Here is a 23,973-nt window from a genome sequence, read left to right on the forward strand (position 1 = left end):
AGATTGAACTAAACTACACTACAACTAGTACTAGTCTACCATTTTGGAGTTAGTAAAGCTATGTACAGCATTAGTAAAGCACAATTAGCTGACACTGAAACCCATGCTGAGTTACACAGCAGTGAAGTCACCAGTGTGCCCTGGTTGTGCGCTGACATTCACTCTTTTAAACTAAAACTAACTAAAGTGCCATCACCTAAATTGAACTTAGACATGCAAAACTGAACTTAGACTTGCAGATTTATAGCAAAAATATTTGTAGTGATGGTGTGGTGTGATAAAAGAGCATTTTTCTATGCTGAACATATTTTTGGACAATATAATTTCATGATTTTGGCTGCCATATTTGAAGCCATCTTTGTTTTTACATGCCATATGACCTCTTTAACAGAAATACATCATACTTGTGCAAATGTCCTCTACCTAAAGTATGTTAAGCAAAAAAATGTGATCAAAAGATTAGCAAAGGCAAAAACACCCGCGGCCATCTTGAAAAAACAGCCACCATTTTGAAATTTTGAGTGGACACCCAGGATTTTCTTTTTTGCTCCAGACAGTGCACATTGATCCACATGGTAACTTCCACTATCAGCCAAAAGCCAGTAGTGGGGCAGCTTAACAGCACAATTCCAAAGAATCGTGCACTTTGTGATAAAAGCGTGACATTTGGTAAACTTATAGCCAAAGACAGTCCAAAAAGATTTGATATCGGGCCATTGCAAATTTTCAATATGGTGGCCGTGGTAGCCATTTTTAAAAATGGCCGCCATTGACTACCATTTCCACGTGAATTTTCTTACGTGTGTTGATCATAATATATGTTGATCATATAGTTCAGCACCGCCCCTCCCTACACGCAGCACATGCGCGTAGGGCCCCACGATCCATGGGGGGCCCCATTTTTGCGCAGTGGGAGGCATTCTCTGCAAATGCACAAAGGATGTGCATCGCTGCAGTGAGGCGCGCATAGAGCACCAAGTCAGCCTGAGGCAGTAGAGAAAAAAAAGAGACAAGTAATCTGACACCGTACACGTTGCTGCAGTGATTGTCAGCACGCAGCATCTGACCAATCGGCAGCCGACAGGCAGTTGGATGCAGGTGGAGAGATGGCCTCCAAATGGCAATATGAATCGGGAGCAAGCAAAATAAAGAAAAAGTCAAAACAAGAGGAGGCTTGTGCTTCACTTGAAGGTGGGTGTGTTGTTGAAATAAAAAAGAAAACTTTGTGGCATAAACACCTCAGTCTGCTAATCATGAGACAGAAGAGAGGATAATTCTGCCTAGATGTGGACTGGAGATTACATTTTCCAGCAGCCGTGATTATCATTTATTGAATGTCTTGTTAACTGCATATACTGTGGTGGAAATTTCTGTCAATCAAAGAGTAAAGTCAGATCTGTCTTTTCGGTAAGTTTAATCCAACCATCTGCAGATGGACTCACCACACAGTCAAATTCATGAGCTGAGTGAATGAGCCCCGAGTAAAGGAGTGTTCACAATTTTATACACAGATATCAACAAGGTCAGGGGAAGAGACAAGCACTCTCGGTGCCAGCAGTGATTAAGCTACACACACACGTACATACGACTATCCCAATCAGACAGGCTTCTCATCGACACAAGACGTAAAGTTAAAACTTCATGACGCATGACCTGGGACTCTGTGCAAAGCATAAAATTATCAGACATAAAACATAAGACACGAAGACGACTTTCTATCTGAGTTTTGGCTGGTTCGTGACTCTGTTACAATCATATAGGGCAGAGGTTAGGTGTTCATGCATTTGCATAAGATATCAGTCACATGAAGCAAGTTAGATAAATGTTTTTAAGAAATCATATTCAACAAAATAGTTCAAAATTCATCAACCCATAATGAAAAGGAATTTTTCCATCACAATACCTACCACCTCTGTTGAAAAAGGAGTGGCTATTTGACCAGTTGGTTGTCGTATGTTGGCTCAGGTTTATAGCCTATCAATCTATGCTGTTAATAGATGTTTTGGGCTATATTTATAGAGGTAAAATGTGTGTGTGTGTGTGTGTGTGTGTGTGTGTGTGTGTGTGTGTATTAATTAATTAATTAATTAATTAATAACATGTTCCGTAATATTGAATGAATTAATAAATGTTTAATTACGTTTTGTATTTCATTGCTAATTTAACGTTAGCCTACATTTACGTTAACTTAGCTGAAGCAGCCGGATAAATGGGGGTTTGTCAGCCTCTCACCTGCTTACTGGTAGCCCCTTAACAAACCCAGACAAGTAAACAATCTAACATGAAGTGTAACTTACCGGTAGGCTACAGCTACAGCTGGCTACGGAAGCCATTCGTGGCAGCTCTTGTAGCTTGAAATCAAGACGAACACAATTAATTCGTTATCACAAGAAAACAATCTTTGTTATATGGAAATAACGAAATAAATTAATCATTATCACGAGAAAACAACTTTTGTTATATTATATAACGAGATAATAAGTCGTTATCATTAGATAACAGTGTATAAAACAAAACGAAAAATCCATGGCCATTCTCGGCTTCTGTAAAATTCAATATACAAAACTATATTACAAATATAGCCACAAGCAGCAGTCCGTGGGTTCTAACCCCTTTTCCCCCAAATCGGCCACCCTGATCCTCATCCCCCGCAGTTGATGACATCAGCTGCCATGTTCCTCAAAGATCTGTGCAACACATACCCATGTTAAGCCCCAGATTTCTCCAAATTGTTTTTTCAGCTACATGCTAATGGCATTTACCGTGCCCCCTATAGGCTATAGGTCCTTCCAGCTCGCCATAAATTAATAAAATGCAAACAATGATGGTTAATGATAAATAGGCCATGCCCACTTTGGGGTTAGAACCCTAAAAATAAATAAATAATCCTTTGAAAAACAATAGGGACCTCGCAGTTCAAGACCTGCTCGGGCCCTAATAAATAATCCTTAGAAAAACAATAATGACCTTGCAGGTTCCCTGCTCGGGCCCAAATAATAATCATTTGAAAAACAACAGGGACTTCGCAGGTCGAGACCTGCTCGGGTCCTAATAAATAATAATTTGAAAAACAATAGGGACCTTGCAGGTTCCCTGCTCGGGCCCTGATAATAAGAAGAATCATTCAAAAAACAATAGGGACCTCACAGGTCGAGACCTGCTTGGGCCCTAATAAAAACAAATAATCCTTTGAAAAAGCATCACAAACAGGCCAATAAAGAGATGGACCGAAAAGCACATCTGCAGCAGGCACAGGTTTGGAGAGGTGACCATGGCAACCAGGCAGAACATGCATAGGAGTTGTGACTAATTAAGACTGATGATTTGAAGAAAAGAAACTCTTTTAAGTTAATCACTGATAATGCATTATACATCACCCATCAAAAAGTAACTAAAACTCTGAGTTTTATGCAAGTATTATTTTAAAACCAGTCATTTTAATCATTTAATCATTATTTTAGTGATGTTCTTGTACTTGAGCACAGATCACAGGTCAGTTCTCTTTCCAGCACTGCCAAATACCAAATGAAGAAAAGGCAGGCATCAAAAGATGTCACCACTGTTACCTTTACACAGCCTATCAAATATTGTGAACTTTATTGCAACATGTACATAATTCCCATAGAAAATGACATAGCAACTTTCACCTCAATCATAAAGTGTAAAGTATCACCCTGAAAGGGTACTTTCAAATACATATTTTATACTGAATGTAACCAGACTCAACTTTTGTGGCTGATGCTAATATTAGGGAGGGGGAAAGATTGAATCATAATATAGGTATATACTTATATTATACACGCACACTTGCAACAATCCCTAAAATGTGGTTATCAACCACATGAAAGATACATTTGTATTGGAAGCAGTATATTTTAGTTTAATAATTAATCTCATTGTCCAAAATGAATCAAAATCAGTGCATCAAAACCTTAAAGTACACTGGGAATGTGAAAATTATAAATTTGTCATTATAAAGTGCTTTTTTCTGCATCTTGCTCTGTATAAAAAAAATCTCAGCACATTCCTGGCAATATGCCGATACCACTTTAAATTACTGTAAATGGCCACTACTGGCCAATAATATCCAATTTAGCAGTATACCGCTAACTTCAATGGTATCCCAACAAAAAACAAAAAAGTGTGTTGGAGCTACAAACAAGCATAACAGCCATACTTGTATGAACCTTGACAGATTGCCATCAGTTCCTTTAACTGATATCCATGATGATGAATTGAGCCCTATGTATAAAATGTAATTCAAGAAGGCTCAATGCCTACAAATATTCATAAACAGCGCCAGTTTACAAACCATAATAGATGCTGCCCATATATGCAACCCTGTACCGTGTACTCTGTTACACCAAGCGCCAAGTTCCCGGATGAAAACAATAAGAAGAAAGACTGGATGGTTTGCCCTGTGCCGAAAGGCCGAGGAAATTTATTGAAACATGAAACAACAACACATTTGCACGTTTTGTAGCAGCGTTGCGAAACGCAAAACAACTTCAGAGTTGGTCCACATTAATGTGATTTTTTTTCCCCACGGCCTTCATCATCCAGAGCCTTCAAAAAGCGGCTCAATTTTCCAGAGCCAACGAACCAACAGTGGCGACTGAGCAGTTTATAAATAGTCCCGATGAAACGCGAGTTTATATTGCCATTGTAGAAATAAACACCAAACACGACCCCCAATTGAAAAGTTGCTTATCCAAAAAAATAAACACCGACATGAAAAACTGGCTGGCTCCGTGCTGAGCCCTTTGTCCCGGCTCTTTCCGGGCCTGTGAATAGTCTTTTACTTGCTCTTCGCTGGTTTCTCCGTCTTCTTAGGAAGGAGGACAGCCTGGATGTTGGGTAGCACTCCTCCCTGGGCGATGGTCACTCCTCCCAGCAGCTTGTTGAGCTCCTCGTCGTTGCGCACGGCCAGCTGGAGGTGCCGGGGAATGATCCTGGTCTTCTTGTTGTCCCTTGCTGCGTTGCCTGCTAGCTCCAGAATCTCAGCGGTCAGATACTCCAGCACGGCCGCCAGATACACTGGAGCCCCAGCGCCGACGCGCTCCGCGTAGTTGCCCTTGCGTAGCAGCCTGTGGACTCGACCCACTGGGAACTGGAGCCCAGCCCGAGAGGAGCGGGATTTAGCCTTTGCTCGGGCTTTGCCTCCGGTTTTCCCTCTACCAGACATGGTCACGGAATGTGTGTTCACTGATCGCGATGCACCGTTACACGACAACGGATGGAAGAAATTGGACCTTTACGTAATCTGTATGTGTGGAGAGATATAAACCCCAATGGCTTTTCCGATTGGTCCACTAAAACTGGAACACACGATCCAATTGTAAAGCGCGTTGTCCCATAATGCCTGTCCACTGGTGAGCAGTGGTCCAATCGCAGAGAAGAAATGGCACACAGACATTTGCACAACCATGTTATAATAAGGGGACTCGCGTGTGGGCGGTATTGTATGCTGTATGCTGAAACTGAAGATAAAATGCCTGCTCCTTCGAAATGAGCCACTGCTCCCAACCAGTGGCAGTTTTAGACAGATTTTACTGAGGGGGCAAGGTGGGGCCATTGATTAATTAGAGGGGCACATAAAATAATGGAAACAAATTATATTCAAACATTAAATACTTTAATTTTGCTTTACATAAAGATCATACTGAAGATTATTTTGTACATAAAGAGTACACCGATTGAAACAATGACGTGGGTCCATCAGAAATTAGAAATTAAATAAAGTAGGACAATGGCAAAAGGTGGGCATGAACCCCTTGCCCAACTGTACCAGTTTGGCCAAAAGCTCTGTCTCCTGTCCCCCATCAAAGTGGTTGAGAATATGTTCAACTTGGGCTGTACTGCTACATTGTTCTTGGACTTGCTTATATCTGTGGAAAGATGTACAGTAAACATAGGGCACAACTATAAACAACATTTATTTACTGTTGTATGCATTTATTAAAAAATGTAAGCCAAGTATTTTTTTTTTTTTTTAACATAAGAATCACTTATCAATGACGAAAAGAAAAATTGTGGCAGAAAGCACCATTTTATGGACACACTGTGCTGTGTTTTCTTCCTAGTCACCCTCTTCTTCATCCTCACCCTCTGGAATGTCCTTCTCTGTGTCAGTGCCCTCACTTTCATCACCTGCCTTCTCTCCAACCTCCACCAACTCATCTGGCTCTCCCCCTCTAGCTCCTCAGCTCTCTAAATACCTTGATATGTTTCTCTCACTTTTTTGTTTAATGGGACAAAAAAGCCTGCAATGTCCCTTCCTCATTTTATGATGACTACTAGAAGAAGAAAGACATAATTGACCGCTGCTAAGCGTATTTGACAGGAAAGTGGCCTTTTTGCCTCTGATTCACATATTTCGTAGCACTTGGCGCTCTACAATCTTTGCTCTGCAAGTAGTCCAGTTACTTATCACCCCAGCGTTTTTGGTTGCTAAGCAGCATCAGGTGAGCTGTAGTCTACTTCGTATCTGAAAAAATGTACTCCAAGGCCACTATTATGGATGAGTTTCACATTAATTTTAATATTTTTGGAAAATATGGTGATTTTGAGTCTTGGCAAAAGGCTGAGTTGACATCACCGGTCAAGAAAAGCAAAAGAGAGGAAAGCAGAGAAGAGGGAGAAGCGAAACGGCACAAAGTTTTGGGTGACAGAGATGTTGATAAAATAAAAGAGGATCAACATAAACTGAGCTCCAAAAAGAGCACGGTATGGGCCAAGTCAGTTTTAAAAGACTGTTTAGAGGATTTTAATTTCAGCGGACGATTGTTCAACATCTTTGTTGTCGGTTTGGCGAACTATATTTCTCTACTGAAAAACACTATGAATGTTAAAAGGTAAATTGTAAAAAAACACACTGTGTTAAGTTTTTTACATGTTTGCAAGTAGTTGTGTAATAAGCGAAACAAGGTATAGAATGGTGGTCATTATCGGGAAAATAAGTCTGGTTCGTCCTGTTGGGACTTATTTTCCCAATAATGACCACAGTTATATACATTATCCCTTACTTACTTTACTCCATACATGTATTATTTATCAAAATGCAACAGCCAAGACTGATACAGTTACGTGGTTTATGTCACAACATTGTATAGAACTAGCTAGGATACTGACATTTGGATATTTGCTTCTGCTTTGGTGAGTTTGCTTTGATATTTAAACATAGCGAGACCAGACATTTACAAACTTGATTTTCTTATCGGAGTGAGGAACAACAGCACCAAGACATTAGCAGCTCCTCTCTTCAAAACTTGTTGCTGCCATTCTCATTCTCATCTTGACCCCCGCAACACAGTGTTTGGATGCGTCGCTCTAATTAATACATGTAGAACGCTGAGTCACATTAGTTCCGCTTTTGTCACCAGTGTGTAAAATCTTAATAACTTGATCAATTTATTTTGTGTAATTTTATTATTCAGTCAGCTCAGGGGGGCCACAGCAGTGCCCAGGGAGTGGCAACAACAGAAGTTCAAAACGCTGGCTGATCGTGGTCCATGTAGCCTCCAAAAGTTACAGGAAGTGCTTAGCGGGCAATAAAAAACAATAGGAAAACCAGAACTCCCATTCCCCACGCTGTCTTACTTTCATTTTTAAAAATCCAATTTTCAGTACCAATTTATAATGGGTTGGCTCAGGTAGCTACAGAATGTAATTTGTGCTAATGGGTCGGACGCAGTATTAAGTATGGCGGGTTCGGGTGGGTTTGCAAAATAAGATCCTGGTGGTGCCCCTGTCCCACCCACAGGATTAAATGTTACAAACTCTCCTTTGTATGCACTGCCATTAATATGCTGAGTTTGCTCTAAATGACGTCACTATTGCAGTTTGGACTTCGGGTGGCAGTAGCTCAGTTGGTAGAGCATTGCCCTTGACTTGGGGACCGGAGGGTGGCCGGTTCAAGTCCAGCTGCAGACCACAATATGGAAGTGAACTGGCAGCTGTAGAGGATTTTCAGATTACTGTTTATCTTGGCCTTTCCATATAGTGATTCTGCACTGTATTTTATTTCATGTCTTTATCTATCTGTGTTGTAATACTAAAATTCAAAATTGAAGAGGTGAAATGTAACTGTACACTATTTGCACCGCCACACTGCTATGCAGGGATGTGCACATGATTATAGAGGGGCAGAGGCTCAAAGTCAGAAAAGGGTAGTATGTGAATTGTTTTAAAAAAAATGTTCAGGCCTTGATAACACAATATGTAGATTATTGTAAAATTAATAACCAAAGTACTTATAGAAAGCTAACTACTTCGCTGTGTATACTGTGTCAGTGTTATCCCTATAATTTATGCATTCTGCGGTAGCCGCCACCAAAAAAATTGAAGAAAAAGAAAAAAAGATCTGGAAACAATTATTACTGTCATTACTGCTATTTGTATAATTTCTACAAGTCACCATTTAAGTTGAGTGGCTGAAATCCTTGTGGTTCTATTCAAAGGCTGCAACAGGTGACTCATCTCGGCCAGATGTGATGCAGACAACAACATTTGTATAGTTAGGCAGCCTAACTTAGGTTATAATAAAAACAAGTGCCAAATAAATATCCTATTGATTTTTTATTAACCGTCTCAGATTTTACTGTTTACCCCATGTCTTGAGAAAATTACTGCACTTGTTGGATTAATGTTACATTCATTAGACCCAAGTTGCTAGCTTGCATTAAAAGTTGCTAGCAGCTAGCTAGATAAACTTGACAGAGCCATCTAAAGCATAGACATATACACAGACACCTCACTGAGCGGGTTGGCCCACTGTTGTGATACGTCGACGTTGCTGATGTTGCAGTAGGCTACTATGATAAATATGCACCATATAGGCCATAGTTTTCATTATTATTATTATTATTATTAGTAGTAGTAGTAGTAGTAGTAGTAGTACTATTTTTCTGCATATTCTTGACTTTGAATGGGAGCCTCTGTAACGCTGCTATTTCTCGTCAGGCATCAATAAAGTATTTCTGATTCATATATTACGAAGTCAGTTGTCCATATTAAAACTTAGATTTAATGAAACAAGTTGACATGGTGGACAGATGTCACATTTACATGGCAGGATCTGGTTATTATGGACACAGATTAAATATATAACTGTCATGTATAATCACAGTAACAGCGTTACATACATTAGCAGCTATAAACACTCGTAAAAACATTGTAAAATGTTTTGGTGCTGACCTGTACACTGAACATAAGGAGTAGTTAACGTTTATAATCATCAGAGAATTAATGTTATTGTTTTTGGTTCCTCACTGTTTCCTGAATATATCCCTACATATGTGAGTGTATAAATGAGAGGCATTAACTTATAGCACTTTGTAGAAGTGAACTTTATAAAGATCCCTCCATTGACTTGTATTAGTTCATGGGGCGGATCTGTCATGTCATGTCATGTCATGTCATGTCATTGTCCGTAACCACTTAACCCTTTCCATGGGGTCGCGGGGTGTTGCTGCTGGAACCAATCCCAGTCTTGTCTCAGGGCGAGGGCAGGGTACTCCCTGGACAAGTCACCAGCTCATCGCAGGGCCCTCATTGATGAGCAATGTGGGGTTCAGTATCTCGCTCAAGGACACTTCGCCATGCAGCTCAGCCTTGCCTGTAGTCGGGATTTTAACCAGCGACCTTCCGATCACTAGTCGACCTGCTCTACCGGCCTCTTCCAAATTGGCAGAGGCGTCTACGTATGGTCCAGTGCTCAATGAGGCGTCTATGTATATATATCTGTGGTCTGAAGCCCCCTCAGACCTGCTGTCCACACTCTGAGGCAAAACAGTACTGTTCGTAAACCACCGGGGTGAAGTTCATTTATCTTCCATGTCATGTGACCCAGTGACTCCAAACCAGCAGCAGATTGTATTAGTAAACTGGATGAACAGGACACACCTATTTTTAATATATTTTATTGCTTCCTGTATTTTATATGAATAGAAATATAAAGAAATTATGATTTTTTGTCAATAGTGTCCATGTCATGTCACTGACTCCGAACCAGCGGTATATAAGCAGCGGTATTTAAAATGAATTAGATTCAGCAGATAGGTTGCAGCATTGTTCCACCTCATTTTTATTTTCTTTTAAGGCTTATGATAAATATAAGAAACTTGAGCTGAAAATTCACACATATTATTAAATTTATTTCTGCCCAGTTCTTTCTCTCATGCAGGAGTGTCAAGACAGTGTTGGTCAGGCCTGCTTTTTGATTGGTCCTGCTCCAAAATATGCTGATCATGCAGATCACAATCACATGTGCAGCTAATTTGTTTGTTTACCTATATATACTGCTTTTAAACAGCGTGCAGAACATGGTGCAGACATTACCTTTTTTTGCATCCAGGTAATATCAGAAATGTATTTTTGTCCATTATTAGGTTAAATAATTAGCTCGTATTTTTTGAAGTGGGGTCAGATAAACTACATATCTACAGTCGATCTGTTCCCTACTGTAATCACCAATAAGCGCAGCCTCTGTTTGGAGAAGTAGAGAGCCACTCCAGCCCAGACGCTCAGCTTTGTACTGCAGTGAATTACACTTGAACTGTTATAGATCTTTTTAGGTGAGCCATGTTTTAAGTGCTTAAAATTCACTTTGCAATAAAGCTTTAATAATGAATCACAATTACTTTAGCATTTGGGTGGAATAAACCTTTAATACCATAGTTAGACAGGAAGTAGTATTTTGCTGTCATCTAGTTCGATAGGTGGCGCTGTTGCGGAATGGTCCTGAACTGCAGCCACCGGTACTGCAGGCACATACTCCTCTCAGTTGGTGGCACTGTTGCAAAAACATGAGAGGCCTAGAACTGCGGTCCCAGAACTGCGGGTCTGAATTAAAATGCCTTAAGAGAGAGAGTGGCGACAACAGAAGTTTGAGGAGGTCTTGACCTGCGAGGTCCCTATCGATTTTCAATTGATTATCTATTAGGGCCCGAGCAGGGAGCCTGCAAGGTCCCTATTGTTTTTCTAATGATTATTAGGGCCCGAGCAGGTCTCGACCTTGTTTTGGTTATGTTCAGGCAGTGAAAAAATTTAATAACCACTTGCAAAGAAAAAAAACAAACTTGGAATGTTGGTCACACCTGGCAAATTGTTTTAAAATCTTTTGTTGTTGTGAATGCCCACCACTAGATGGGGCTATAATCAAGGAAAGTGCATTTTGCCTCATAACTCCCATACACTTTGTTGCACATAAAAAAAACAAACAAAAACGTATATCCACGTGTTCAGTGAATTGTGCTAAAAAGTCTGGGGTGTGCAAGTGCATAACTGAAAGATATTTAAGATAAACAGTACAAGTAAGTCAGACAGTGGAAGCAGTAAAGACTTTTCCTTTGGAAAAAAAAATATGTGAAGATAGAAAACCTGTATCACAGTAGTATTACACAGCATTTTTAATATAAATTAAGATAATAACCTAAATGTAGGCAATTCATTTTCTTTCTTTTAGCAGCATTGCAACATAACATATTATTTATGAAGGCCTACTTTTATTCATGTAATCTTATTTACATGTTCAAAATAAAATCATAATTGGCAATGAAATGAATGAACAAACGGTGATATGAATCAGTTAAAATTATTGAGGGATTAATCAAGAAACCATGAAAGTTAATGCAAAAATGTGTCATGTAAATGCTATCTGGAGCTAGCCTAATTCAACTTTGACAATTGTTAACATTCATAAACTAAACCTTGGCATCTCAATAGCAGCCTTCCCAAACAGCGTCATCAGGCATCTCTGGCAGTTGTAACCCACTATTGGTAAAGGCTGTTATAATCATACAAGAAAGTACACTGACAACAAAATAAGTTGCAAAGTAGCCTATAGTTTTAGTCTATTAAGTTGCAGGTGATAATCCACTCAACATCTGAAGAAATTAATGAAAATAGTGATATCTCCCCCCAACAGCGGCATCTGCCACAACATCTCGCCCAAACAGCAGCATTTGCCGCGACATGTGCCGCGACATCCCTGCTGGTCCTCCTAGATGCCATGGCAGATGTCACGGGTAGCGGCACAAGCACTGGCACCTCCCAGCAGATGTCACCGGTAGCGGCACAAGCACTGGCACCTCTCGGCAAACAGTGACACAAGCAGTGGCACCTCCCGGCAGATGTCACGGGTAGCGACACAAGCAGTAGCACCTCCCGGCAGATGTCAGAGCAGCACCTAGCTGCGGTATCTGGGGGTGCCACCAGAGATGCTGCAGCTAGGTGCTGCTGCCACAAATTGAACCAGCCCCTGCAGAATGCATGTGCTCTCTCAACCTCAAAGAAGTCTTAGTGTTTCTTGATGACCTCATCGTGTTCGCTGACTCACTTGAGGAACATGAACGTCACCTCATTCATGTCTTAAACAGACTGAAGGAGTTTGGCCTCAAGTTATCACCTGAGCAGTGCCATTTCTTAAAAAAGTTTGTGAAATATTTGGGTCATGTTGTCTGAGAAAATGGAGTAGAGACAGACCCAGGAAAAATTTCCCCTCTGACGACCTGGCCCCGTCCAACCAACATTAGTGAGCTGAAATCTTTCTGTCGAGAGATGTGCTCTCGTTAATTTATTGTGCCCCTTTAAATGAGTTTTGTTTTGTTGTGGCAACCGTGGATTTATATTGATGACGTATGATGTGTGGTCATGTGACCCACCTGTTCTGTTGATTACCTGCAGCTGTACAGAATAAAATCCATGTGTGCCGTGATTGCGGTTATTGCAAAGAGATCTAATGTGTGCAGTGTGATGCCTTAAACGCTGTGTAAGAAAACTCTGTCAACAGGTAATGGGCCCAGGTCCATAATGCACAGTTTGGCTGAATTGCTGGGTGAAGGTCGCGACAATTGCAGTGTGCACCTGGGAGCTGAGATTGGTCAGCGAGCAACATGAACACAAAGGATAGAGGCGCCATGTCAAGCAGCTGCAGGGCAAGGTTCATTTTCGACAGCGATGAGAAAAAATATGAGTTATAGGAAACAAAGTTTTTGGGGCACCTCTGTCTGCAAGGGTTAAAAGACACCATTTTAAATGGACCCGCTGCCGCTGACGAGGATGACGGGAGAAATGCCAAGGCCTACGCGGAGCTGATACAGTTCCTTGATGATAAGAGCCTATTGCTGGTGATGCGCGACACAGCAGATGACAGACGCGCGGCGCTGAAGATTCTCTGAGGATACTATGCCAGAGCCTGTCCGCGCAAACAGTGGTGCAACCACTGCAAAAGTAGCACACACAACAATGCAGACAAAAGAAACAGCGGGACAATGCGCGGAAAGCCTCCGAGCATTCCGGATAAGCGACGCAGAGGTGCGAGTGCCAGACGTTAGGGTGACAGGTCTGATGGTCGATGCAGGTGCAACACAGAATCCCACAGAATTACTGACATCTCCAAGTTTAAGGAGTTTGACAGTACTTTCCAGGCTGGGATGCATTGTGTGGAGCTGGCAGATGGCTCCAGGCATAGACATATAAAGAGTAGACGCCGCGTCGAACGCTGCTGCCTGTTGGCGCTGATGAGAATTGGGGCGGCCATCTTGGGGCGGTCACCCGTTCCACTCAGTGTAATCTGTTCAGCAGGCGCGATTAGGTGTCAGCGCATTTAATCAATCGTAACTCTGATATAGAAACTGATTTTCACGCGTTTTTTTTTTGCTGTAAACTTCATACATTATAGCATACATTATATTATTATATGACACAGGACACATGGGCTGGCATATTTTATTCATTATAAATGGATTAACAATAATAGAATAATCTGATGTATGATATATGTTATGTATGATAGGTATTTTGCAAACACTATAAACACAACAGAAATCATATAGTCTCTCTCTCTCTCTCTCTATATATATATATATATATATATATATATATATACACACACACACACACACACACACACACACACACACACACACACACACACACACACACATCTATTATAGATACGTTTATATATCAGAGAAAATTAAAAATATATAAATCATCTAGAGTATCAATATGTTCATATATATATTATATATACATTTATATATCAGAGAATATGAAAAAAAATATAAATCATATATATCTATCCATATATGTAATAGATACATTTATATATCAGAGAAAATTAAAAATATATAAATCATGTAGAGTATCAATATGATTCATATATATATAATATAATATATATATATATATATATATATATATATATATATATATATATATACATATATATATATATACATATATATATATATATATATATATATATATATATATATATATATATATATATAGATAGATACATTTATATATCAGAGAATATGAAAATATATATAAATCATATATAGTATCAATATAACTCATATCAGGTCAATGAGTGAGAAATGAGAGAGAGAGAATCATGAGTGACTAAAACAAAACCTGGATAACAAATGGGGACGGGAAGGAAGTGGAATGCCTCTTTCTTCGTTCTTCTTAGTAGCCTACATTCATTCAACTCGGAGTAGAATGACCGCCCCAAGATGGCCGCCGCATTTCTCCCTGCCCGGCAGCCGTTGCGGCGTCTACTCTTTATATGTCTATGGCTCCAGGTGCACCGGAGTGGCTAAGGGCAGAGGTGACGCGGAGGTGTGGCTACTTGACAGCAGGGGACGGCGTTTCCGAACAACACAGAGGAGCGCCCTGTACATCCCAACATATCCCCAGGATACATTTTCTGTGAAAGCTGCTACCTTCAATGGAGCCAGGGTGATTTTCAGTGAGAGGAAGAATGTTCTGCTCCATAAAGACGGTACCAGTTTCCCCATACATGTACATAACAAACTTTACTATCTGCACACATCAGAATATGACTGTGATGATCACTGTAAGAAAAGTCTTGATTTGCAGAGTTGGCATGAACTCCTAGGACAGGGGTGTCAAACTGATCCAGTAAAGGGCCATGTGGCTGCAGGTTTTCATTCCAACCAAGCAAGAACACACCTGATCCAAATCAGGTGTATTCTTGCTTGGTTAGCTGATTGGTTGGCTGATCCAAATCAGGTGTGTTCTTGCTTGGTTGGAATGAAAACCTGCAGCCACATGGCCCTTTACTGGATCAGTTTGACACCACTGTCCTAGGACATTGCAATTTTGCTGATATAAAGAAACTGAGAAATGTTGTTGATGGGATGGACATTAAGGAAGAGGGTAAAAATCCTATCCCATGTTGTGAACTCTGCACTCAAGCGAAGTTTGTTCAAACTTGGAACAGGGGCCAGATATAAGGGCTAAGGCTCCACTTGACATAGTGCACACAGATTTAGTTGGTCCCATAGATCCAGTGTCTCATAGTGGACATAGGTATGCCCTATTATTTACAGATGATTATTCCAGTGCTGTGTTTGTTTATTTTTTGAGAAATAAAAGCGACACCGTCTGAGGCACTGAAAGGTTTATAGCTGATGTGGCTCCCTATGGTAAAATAAAATGCATGAGATCTGATAATGGGACGGAGTACACAGACAGAGAGTTTCAGGCATTAATGAACAGGAGCAGTATCAGACATGAGACCTCAGCTCCATATTCTCCACACCAAACCGTACTGCCGAGCGAAATTGGAGAGCCCTGTTTGAGATGGCCCAGTGTATGCTGATAGAGAGTGAACTGCCAAAAACGTTGTGGACCTACACTGTCCAGACAGCTGAAGTGGTGAGGAATAGGTGCTCCAACAACCATACTAAACAGACCCCATTTTACATGTTAACTGGCAGACAGCCCAATATTGCCAGAATGCAGAAGTTTGGAAAAGTGTGTTATGCTTACAAGCGTCCAAAGGGTAAGTTACACTCTAGATGTGAGAGAGGCATTTTTGTAGGCTATGATAAGAATAGTTCAGCCTATATGGTGTACTACCTGAGTAACAGGAAAATACAAAAACACAGACTTGTGGAGTTTATGTCTAGAATGAATAAAGAAATGCTGGATGCTGAGGATGATGACCTTGTAGTCCAAAGTAAAAGAAAATCTGTAAAAACCCAACCTTTTGTCTCCCAGATGGCAGAAAGCCAAGAAGTGGACACAGAAAAAGACACAGCGGAGTGTGACACCAACACAGTAAAAATGGAAGAACAGAGAGAAGAACTTATAGAAAACCGCTACCCTGACAGAGGAGAAAGCCAGATTATGGTTTTATGGTGACTATGTTTGTGGTTTTGAAGAAGACATGACCAATGTTGACTACTGTCACAGACTTATGTGTAGAAAGGTGTGAACTATGACAAGACTTTCTCTCCTACGGCCAGCATGACCAGCATTAGGGTGCTTGCAGAGAAAGCAGCACAGAATGATCTGATTGTCCTCCAGATGGATGTAAAGACTGCGTATTTATATGCCCCAATTGAACATGAAATCTACATTGAACAGCCTGAAGGTTATGAAGTTCAATCAAAGGGAAATGGTAAACTAGTCTGTAAACTGAAGAAATCTCTGTACGGACTGAAACAGTCAGGGCACAACTGGAACAAAATGTTGCATGACTATTTGTGTGAGATGCAGTTTGTGCAAAACCCAGCTGATCATTGTGTCTATAGCAAGATTACTGACAAAGAAAAAGTACACATAATCATATGGGTAGATGATTTGATTATTGCTGCCAGTGATGATGAAGTATTGAGATGTGTTAAGGAAATGCTGAAGTCCAAGTTTAGAATGAAAGATCTTGGGAAGCTAACTCATTTTCTAGGTATTGGCTTTGAGCAAAGTAGTGATTGTGTTAAGATGTCACAATGCAAATATGTACAGAAAATACTGGAGAGTTTTCATATGCTAGACTGTAAACCGAGAGCTACTCCCTGTGAACAAAAACTTGACGACAGTGATGATGCTAAAGAAATAAGTGATGTCACAAAATACAGGGAAGCAGTTGGTAGCTTAATTTATCTGGCAACCTGTAAAAGGCCAGATTTAAGCTTTATAGTGAGCAAACTGTCTCAGTATTATGCCAAACCAAGTGTTGAACAGTAGACAACTGTCAAGCATGCTTTAAGGTATTTAAAAGGGACCCAAAACAAAGAACTCTGTTTTAGAAAATACAGAGAAGATAACCTAATACATGCTTACAGTGATGCTAAATGGGCTGCTGATGCTAGTGATCAAAAAATTATGACAGGGTACTGTGTTAGCTTGAACAGCAGTGGCCCATTGGTCGCATGGAAAACTAAACGACAGCCTACAGTCGCATTATCCACCTGTGAGGCTGAGTATATGGCATTAGCTGTGACTATGCAAGAATGCATATACTTACAACAGTTGTTTGAATGGTTTGATGGTCAGAAGTACAAATGTAATGTCTATGAAGACAATCAAGGCGCTATAGCCTTGGCCAGAAATCCCGTTCATCAACAACGGTGTAAGCATGTGGATATTAAATACCACTTCATTAGGTCTCTGATAGAGGGAGACAAGATCAGCTTGGAGTACTGTCCAACAAATGATATGGTTGCAGATATACTAACCAAGCCTGCTACTAAACTTAAACTGACAAGGTTTGAAATGTTTTTGTTTGGTGCATGATGTTTTTTTTTCTCTTATGAATTGTACAGTGAGTATTGGAGAATAGATTCCTCCTTAAATGTGAGCAAGTGGGGGTGTTGAGAGATGTGCTCTCATTAATTTACCGTGTCCATTTAAATTAGTTTTGTTTTTTGTGGCAACCATGGATTTATGTTGATGACGTATGTGTGGTCATGGGACCCACCTGTTCTGTTGATTACCTGCAGCTGTACAGAATAAAACCCATGTGTGCCATGATTGTGGTTATTCACAAAAAGAGAGCTAACGTGTGCAGTGTGATGCGTTAAACGCTGTGTAAGAAAACTCTGTCAACACCCTTTTAGGACTCACTGGATATTATAGGAGGTTCGTCAAGGATAACTCAAAAATTGCCAAACCACTCAATGCCTTGACTGCTGGTTACCTTTCATCCCAGAAGAAGTCTACAAGTTCAAAGTGCTTCTTGAACTCTGACCTAAAATGTCCTTTCAATGAGCGATGGATGATCAGATGGACGATCAGACTGTGAGGATGCATTCAAAGCACTCATCGAAAGTTGACAACTGCCCCGGTGCTTGGCTTTGCCAATCCTAGTAAGCCATATATCTTACACACTGATGCCAGCCTCCATGGGCTTTGGGCAGCTCTTTATCATGCAAGTCGAGGGTTGTTGAGCGGCGTTACCCCACTCACAAAATTGAATTTTTAGCTCTAAAATGGGCTGTCACTGACAAATTTTTCGATTACCTTTACGGTGCAGAGTTCACGGTCATGATGGATAACAACCCTCTGACTTATGTTTTGACATCAGCTGAGCTCGATGCTGCTCACTGCCTTGTCCAATTTCAACTTCAGTATACAGTACAGAGCTGGCAAACATAATGCTGACGCCGACGGATTATCCAGACGGCCACATGATCCAGCTGAAACTGATCAAAGTGCTCAAGTCGAGGACGACAGAGTTAGACAGTTCAGTTCCATGTGTGGAAGGGGAAGCAAGGGGATGAGCTCAGTTTCTCTAAAGAAGGTTTCAAAGCTTTTTGTCAGAGACAGGAGCTACACAGTGTCCCAGATAATGAAGAGGGCAGCCACTCATCTGTCACAGTAGAGTGTCTTGCCATTGATGTGAGTGCTATTCCAACTCAATTCTCTCAGGCTGACCTGCTGCCTGGTTCCAGCACCCTATCCCAGATGTCTGCAGAGCAAAGAGACGATCCCCTAATCAGCAGAGTCATAGACATTGTCAGTAAGGAAACGTCGAGAAGTTCAACTCATGCTTCGAGTGTTTGACCAACTCATACTAGACAATGGCGTCCTGTACAGGAAAAGCATGAACCAAGGTGAGCCATTCTTTTAGCTGGTTCTGCCCGCAAAATTCAGTCCACTGCACTCGAAGGCCTCCACAGCTCACTTGGTCATATGGGAATGGACAGAATGTTGGACCTTGTCCACACATGTTTCTACTGGCCAAGAATGTCTACGGATGTTGACAGGAAAGTCAGAACCTGTGAAAGGTGTGTTCGCCGTAAGGCCAAGACCGAGAAAACCGGAACCTGATGGACAAAGAACATTTTGGTCATAACCGACCACTTCACCAAATACGCTGTTGCTGTACCCACTGCTGATCAAAGAGCCAAGACAGTAGCCAAGACTTTGTGGAACAATTTCTTTGTCCATTACGGTCTACCGAAACATCTTCACAGTGACCAAGGTTGGGATTTTGAGTCTGCTCTTATCAAAGACCTTTGTCAACGCTTGGGAATAAGAAAGACCAGAACAACTCCTTACCACCCTCGCGATAATCCCATCGAGAGGTTCAACAGGACACTCCTGGAGATGTTGGGAACTCTCCAAGAATAGGACAAAGTCAATTGGCGTGATCACTACTGAGTTCTCCCCTTACCAGTTGATGTTCGGGAGACAGCCAAACCTCCCCATCGACTTGGCATTCCGACTTAATCCAGAAGGACGCAAGAAAGTCACACATGACGATTATGTGAAAAAACTGAAGGAAAATGTGCAAGAGAACTACAAGCTTGCTGTTGAAGATAGTGAAAAAACTGCTCAGCGTAACAAGCAGAGATATGATCTCAAAGTCAGAGTCCATCCTCGAGAAAGGAGACCATCTCCTCGTCAAAAATGTCTCTTTCAGAAGTAAACAAGATAGCAGACAGATGGAGTAGCACAGTCTACAAAGTCGTCAAGCATATTGACAATTTTCCAGTCTATGTTGTTGTTCCAGTGAACTCTGAGGGTCCTGAGAGGACACTTCATAGAGACTTGTTGCTACCCTGTGGACTTCTAGCTTCCTCTATTCAGGGTGAGTTGGGGCAAGAAACAGAAAAGGAGGGGGAGAGTTCCAACTCCCCAGGCAAGTGAAATGCATCAAGAGGCTGTCGAATCAGAGCAGCAATGGGATGGTGAAGAGGAAGTAGATTACTACTACCCACAAACTGCTAAAGAGGATGCCACATTCAGAGCAATAACCACTGTCCATGAAATCCCTTATTCAGGAGTTGACTTGTCTGGAGGAAATGACAAAGATGAGCTGAGCGCTGAAGGGTCAAGTCTCAACCCAGAGGCTGACATGTTTCATCCCATGAGAGTCCTGGGAGACAGTAAAAAAATGAAAGAGACTCATCTGTTTAGAGAAATCCACCTCTTGAGAGAAATGTACCTGTTGAGGATGATCGAGGAGTCGAAAGTGAATCAGTCCAAGATGAATCTGTGGACGGAAACGCAGCTGAAACTAGTGAAGGAAATGTGGAGGAGGAAAAAGATGATGATACAACTCGCCTGATCATGGAAGAGGAATCCAGAGTGGAGGGGGAAAAAAAGGAGATGAGTTGAAAGTGAGTGAAGATGCTCCTGAATCAGTTACTCGGGAAGAAATTAAAGAGTCAGAGGTCAGAAGGTCAACAAGACAGAGCCTGAACAATTGACATATCACTAGGGAACCACTTAGCCTTTGTTATGCACTTTGTCCTTAACAGTTTAGACCAAGTTGTTACGCAAGCTCTTGACTTTACTTCTACACCTGAGACTGGTCAGATGTTACATCTATAAACTTAAGCATGCATGGATGCACGCTGATTCAGGGGAGGAGGGTGAAACGCCCATTAGTTACACACACACACAGTGTTATCCCCAAATGTTTACAGTTGAACAGTGTGTACAGCTATACAGCCTTGTAGATTTTAAATGTAGTTGTTTAGTTTCACCAGCAGGGGTGCGCATTCATGCCAGACAAACACTGACAGAGCCTTTAGTTGTCTTGTTTTCTATGTTCTCTGTCTATTTTCCATGCACCGCTGCAGACAAGAGAACCACATGAGAGACAAGCTAGTTTGAGAAGGTTGATAACAGCCTGTGAAGTTGTTAGACAACAATTTTGTTCGAGTTATCAGTTCGGAGGACTTCCGTAGAAGGAAGAGGGTTTTTTTTCTTGCTGAACCTGACCGTGTGGATATTGATTTTTTGTCGAGTGAAAACTCGAGTAAATGAGTAACTGAGTAAATGCTATGAATGACTAGCATAGCATGCTAGCGATGCCGACGACGGCTAATTAGCTGCTAATTTTATTTAATATGTCTCCACTGTGTATAGTAATGTTCTGTGATATAGTGTAAAAAGCCAACCGGAGACAGATAAATATGTGTGTTGAGGTTAAATTTGTATTTTACTGTGTGTTTCTGTGGAGAAGGGATAACAAATGTGTTAACTGTGCTAGCACATGCTATACAGCTAAGGAAGCTGGTTCAAACTGGTTTGAGCCTGTTGAGCGAAAACATACGCAGCTGTGTGCATTTGAGTTACAGAAGTTACATAAATTGTGTACATTTAGCTGTGATGAGTTAAGAAGTTAAGAAACAATTTAGAACTCATACATTGTGTGTTTGGCTGTTAAAAAAGTTATTGTGCAGCTGTATATGATACTTTGTCATTGAATAATTCATGTTTATTGATTTAAGGTAAAATGAGAATTAATACTATAAGTTAGTAGACATTCATAAAGAAGAGAGATTAATGAGATAAATAAGACTGCATTTAAAGATGTATTTAAAGATGTTGCTACTACTGCCCTATGCAGGTTTTTTTTTGTATGAGTGGATTCTGATGATGAGCCAGAGCCTAGACCGGTGGATCGTGGAGCAGGACGCAGGCCTACACGCGTGGAGGGTGTGACGTCAGTGGGAGCTTCACTGTGCACTGAAAAGATTATTTCTTCATACAGATAAGACATAGAGCAAGGTCAAAGAGGCCGTGGAATACTTTCACAGAAGCACTGTGGGGGCACAAAAACTGAAGGAGACTCAACTACAAATGAAGATGGAGGAGCTCTGACCCAAACAGGATTGTCCTACAAGGTGGAATTCCACCTACTACATGTTGAAAAGCTTTATTGCCAGTAAAAATGCCATAATCTCCACCCTGGCCGTCACCAGTGCACCTGTCCGTCACCTGTCCCAGGAGGAATTGACCACAGTGCAAGAATTGTGCACAATCTTGCAACCATTTGAGGAAGTCACTGTGGAACTCAGTGCAGAAAGGTATGTAGCTCAGCTGCTCTGCAGTATATTTCTTTAGCATGCATGCATATTACCTGATAAGTGAAGTATATATCATTGTCAGTAGATTTCTGTAGCCTGCATGCCAATTTAATGATAATAAATTATGGATATTTTATAATAGATATCTGTTTAATACATTGTACATTGTTTCTGTTTTAAAATTCTAACATTATTTTTTTTTCTCACTAGCTACTTGACAGCCTCGAAGGTCATAGTGCTGGCCAGGGGACTTCAAAGAGCCACCGTTGATTTCCGGCGAAACATTACAACAGCAGCAGCGCAAGGTGTGATCAACAGTCTGTGTGCAAGTATGTCAACGCGATTCCACAAGATTCATGCCAACCACATACTAGCAGATACTGCTGCACTTGACCCTCGTTTTAAGAGGATGGCCTTCCCTGATGGCAGAACAGCAGATGAGACGTTTCAAAGGCTGTCAACTGCAGCAGCAAGAATAAGCAGTGGCACACCCATCCAGCAGCAACCAGCTGTGGAAGGACCGGAAGGAGCAGGCAGTGGTGCTGGATCAATAGTCTGGAGCTATTTCCATGAGGAAGTAAGGGTGGCAACAATTATTCACATTTTTTCTCTAAAAATCTCTAGAATGAAATCAGTCTAATATCTCAGTCTAAAACTTCCACTAGCTGTAAATCACATTTAATCTGTATATACTGCACATGCTGTACATATGCAAATCTACTATTGTCACTTTTAATTAAATGCTAAACTGGGACTTCTGGTTAGGCCAATGTCGGAGTAGGTCACACGCCGGGAGAGCTCTGTTGAAATCCTGACTAATTTTTTGAGTTAAAGTGCTTTATTACCAGAAATAACAAATTTCAAAAGGCGCATAACTCTTGCAAACATGGGGAAACCGTCTAAAAAACAAAACCAGCCTACAGACGAACATTCTGCGGAGAATAGCCAAGACGACTGGTCTCAAGCTAGCCAAGCCGAGCAACATGCTAATGCTGCTAACAACGCGCCGCTAACCCTGGCAGATATGGAGAAACTTCTCACATCAATGGAGGACCGCATCATAGCCAAGCTGTCCGACCAACTCTCTGCCGACCGACATGACCAAACAATTCAACACATGGAGATGGCCTTAAACGATATGGAGACCAGGCTAGCAACACTTGAATCGACCTGCTTAATCCTGTCTAATGAAAACGCCGCTCTCAAACTCAAGACGGATTATCTTGAAAACAGGTCCAGGCGCAACAACATCCGCATAACCGGCTTACCTGAAAAAGTTGAGGGCTCGCAGCCATCCGCTTTTACTGAGATATTCCTGAAAGAAACTTTTGGCGCGGAGGCTTTCTCAACTCCTCTGACAGTTGACAGGGTGCACAGAGTTTCCAGTGGCCGTATGAAACAGAATGGCCCCCCTCGATCACTCATTGCGCGGATTCCACCACTACCAAACCAAGGAACGTGTCCTGAAGTTGGCCAGGGAGGCAGGATCGCTTTCCTTCCGTGGGTCTGAAATACACATCTACCCGGATTACAGCGCTGAGGTGTCCAGGAGAAGATCGGCTTATTCCGCGGTCAAATTACAACTAAGAAATGCTGGCTTCGGGTACAGGATGCTCTTTCCTGCTAAACTTCAGGTTACCGACAGGAATGGTCAGAAACACACCTTTGCATCTCCCAGAGAAGTTTCTTCCTTTCTTCAAAACAACCAGCCTGAATCATCTCCTGCCCGTTCGCCTTCAGGAATCACTGGCTGAAAACTTTTCCAGGGCAGCCAAATTTTAAGGTACTTACTGACTACTTTACAACTTATTCTCACAAGAGGTTCAATATTAGCTTTTAGGACTGTTCATGTTAGAAGTTAAAGCTATTCCAGCGAAATGTTAAACCTACT

General features: G+C 41.3%; 2 protein-coding genes across 3 annotated transcripts in view; both read right to left on the reverse strand.

Moving 5' to 3' along the window:
- The window catches only part of LOC119030965 (cell adhesion molecule 2), a 33,389-nt gene extending 9,863 nt beyond the window's left edge, over positions 1-23,526 (reverse strand). For both annotated transcript variants that reach the window (XM_037118995.1, XM_037118994.1), the window contains exon 1: positions 23,351-23,526. In XM_037118995.1, the coding sequence (XP_036974890.1) occupies positions 23,351-23,507 (157 nt within the window). In that variant the 5' untranslated portion in view covers positions 23,508-23,526. The remainder of the gene's footprint in view (positions 1-23,350) is intronic.
- LOC119030971 (histone H2A) lies at positions 4,410-5,276 on the reverse strand. Its single transcript, XM_037119003.1, has one exon. The coding sequence runs from the start codon at positions 5,183-5,185 to the stop codon at positions 4,799-4,801; it is 387 nt and encodes a 128-aa protein (XP_036974898.1). The 5' UTR covers positions 5,186-5,276; the 3' UTR covers positions 4,410-4,798.
- Positions 23,527-23,973: the final 447 nt, after the last annotated feature.

Source organism: Acanthopagrus latus, chromosome 13 (genome assembly GCF_904848185.1).
Source record: "Acanthopagrus latus isolate v.2019 chromosome 13, fAcaLat1.1, whole genome shotgun sequence".
NCBI classification, from domain to species: domain Eukaryota; kingdom Metazoa; phylum Chordata; class Actinopteri; order Spariformes; family Sparidae; genus Acanthopagrus; species Acanthopagrus latus.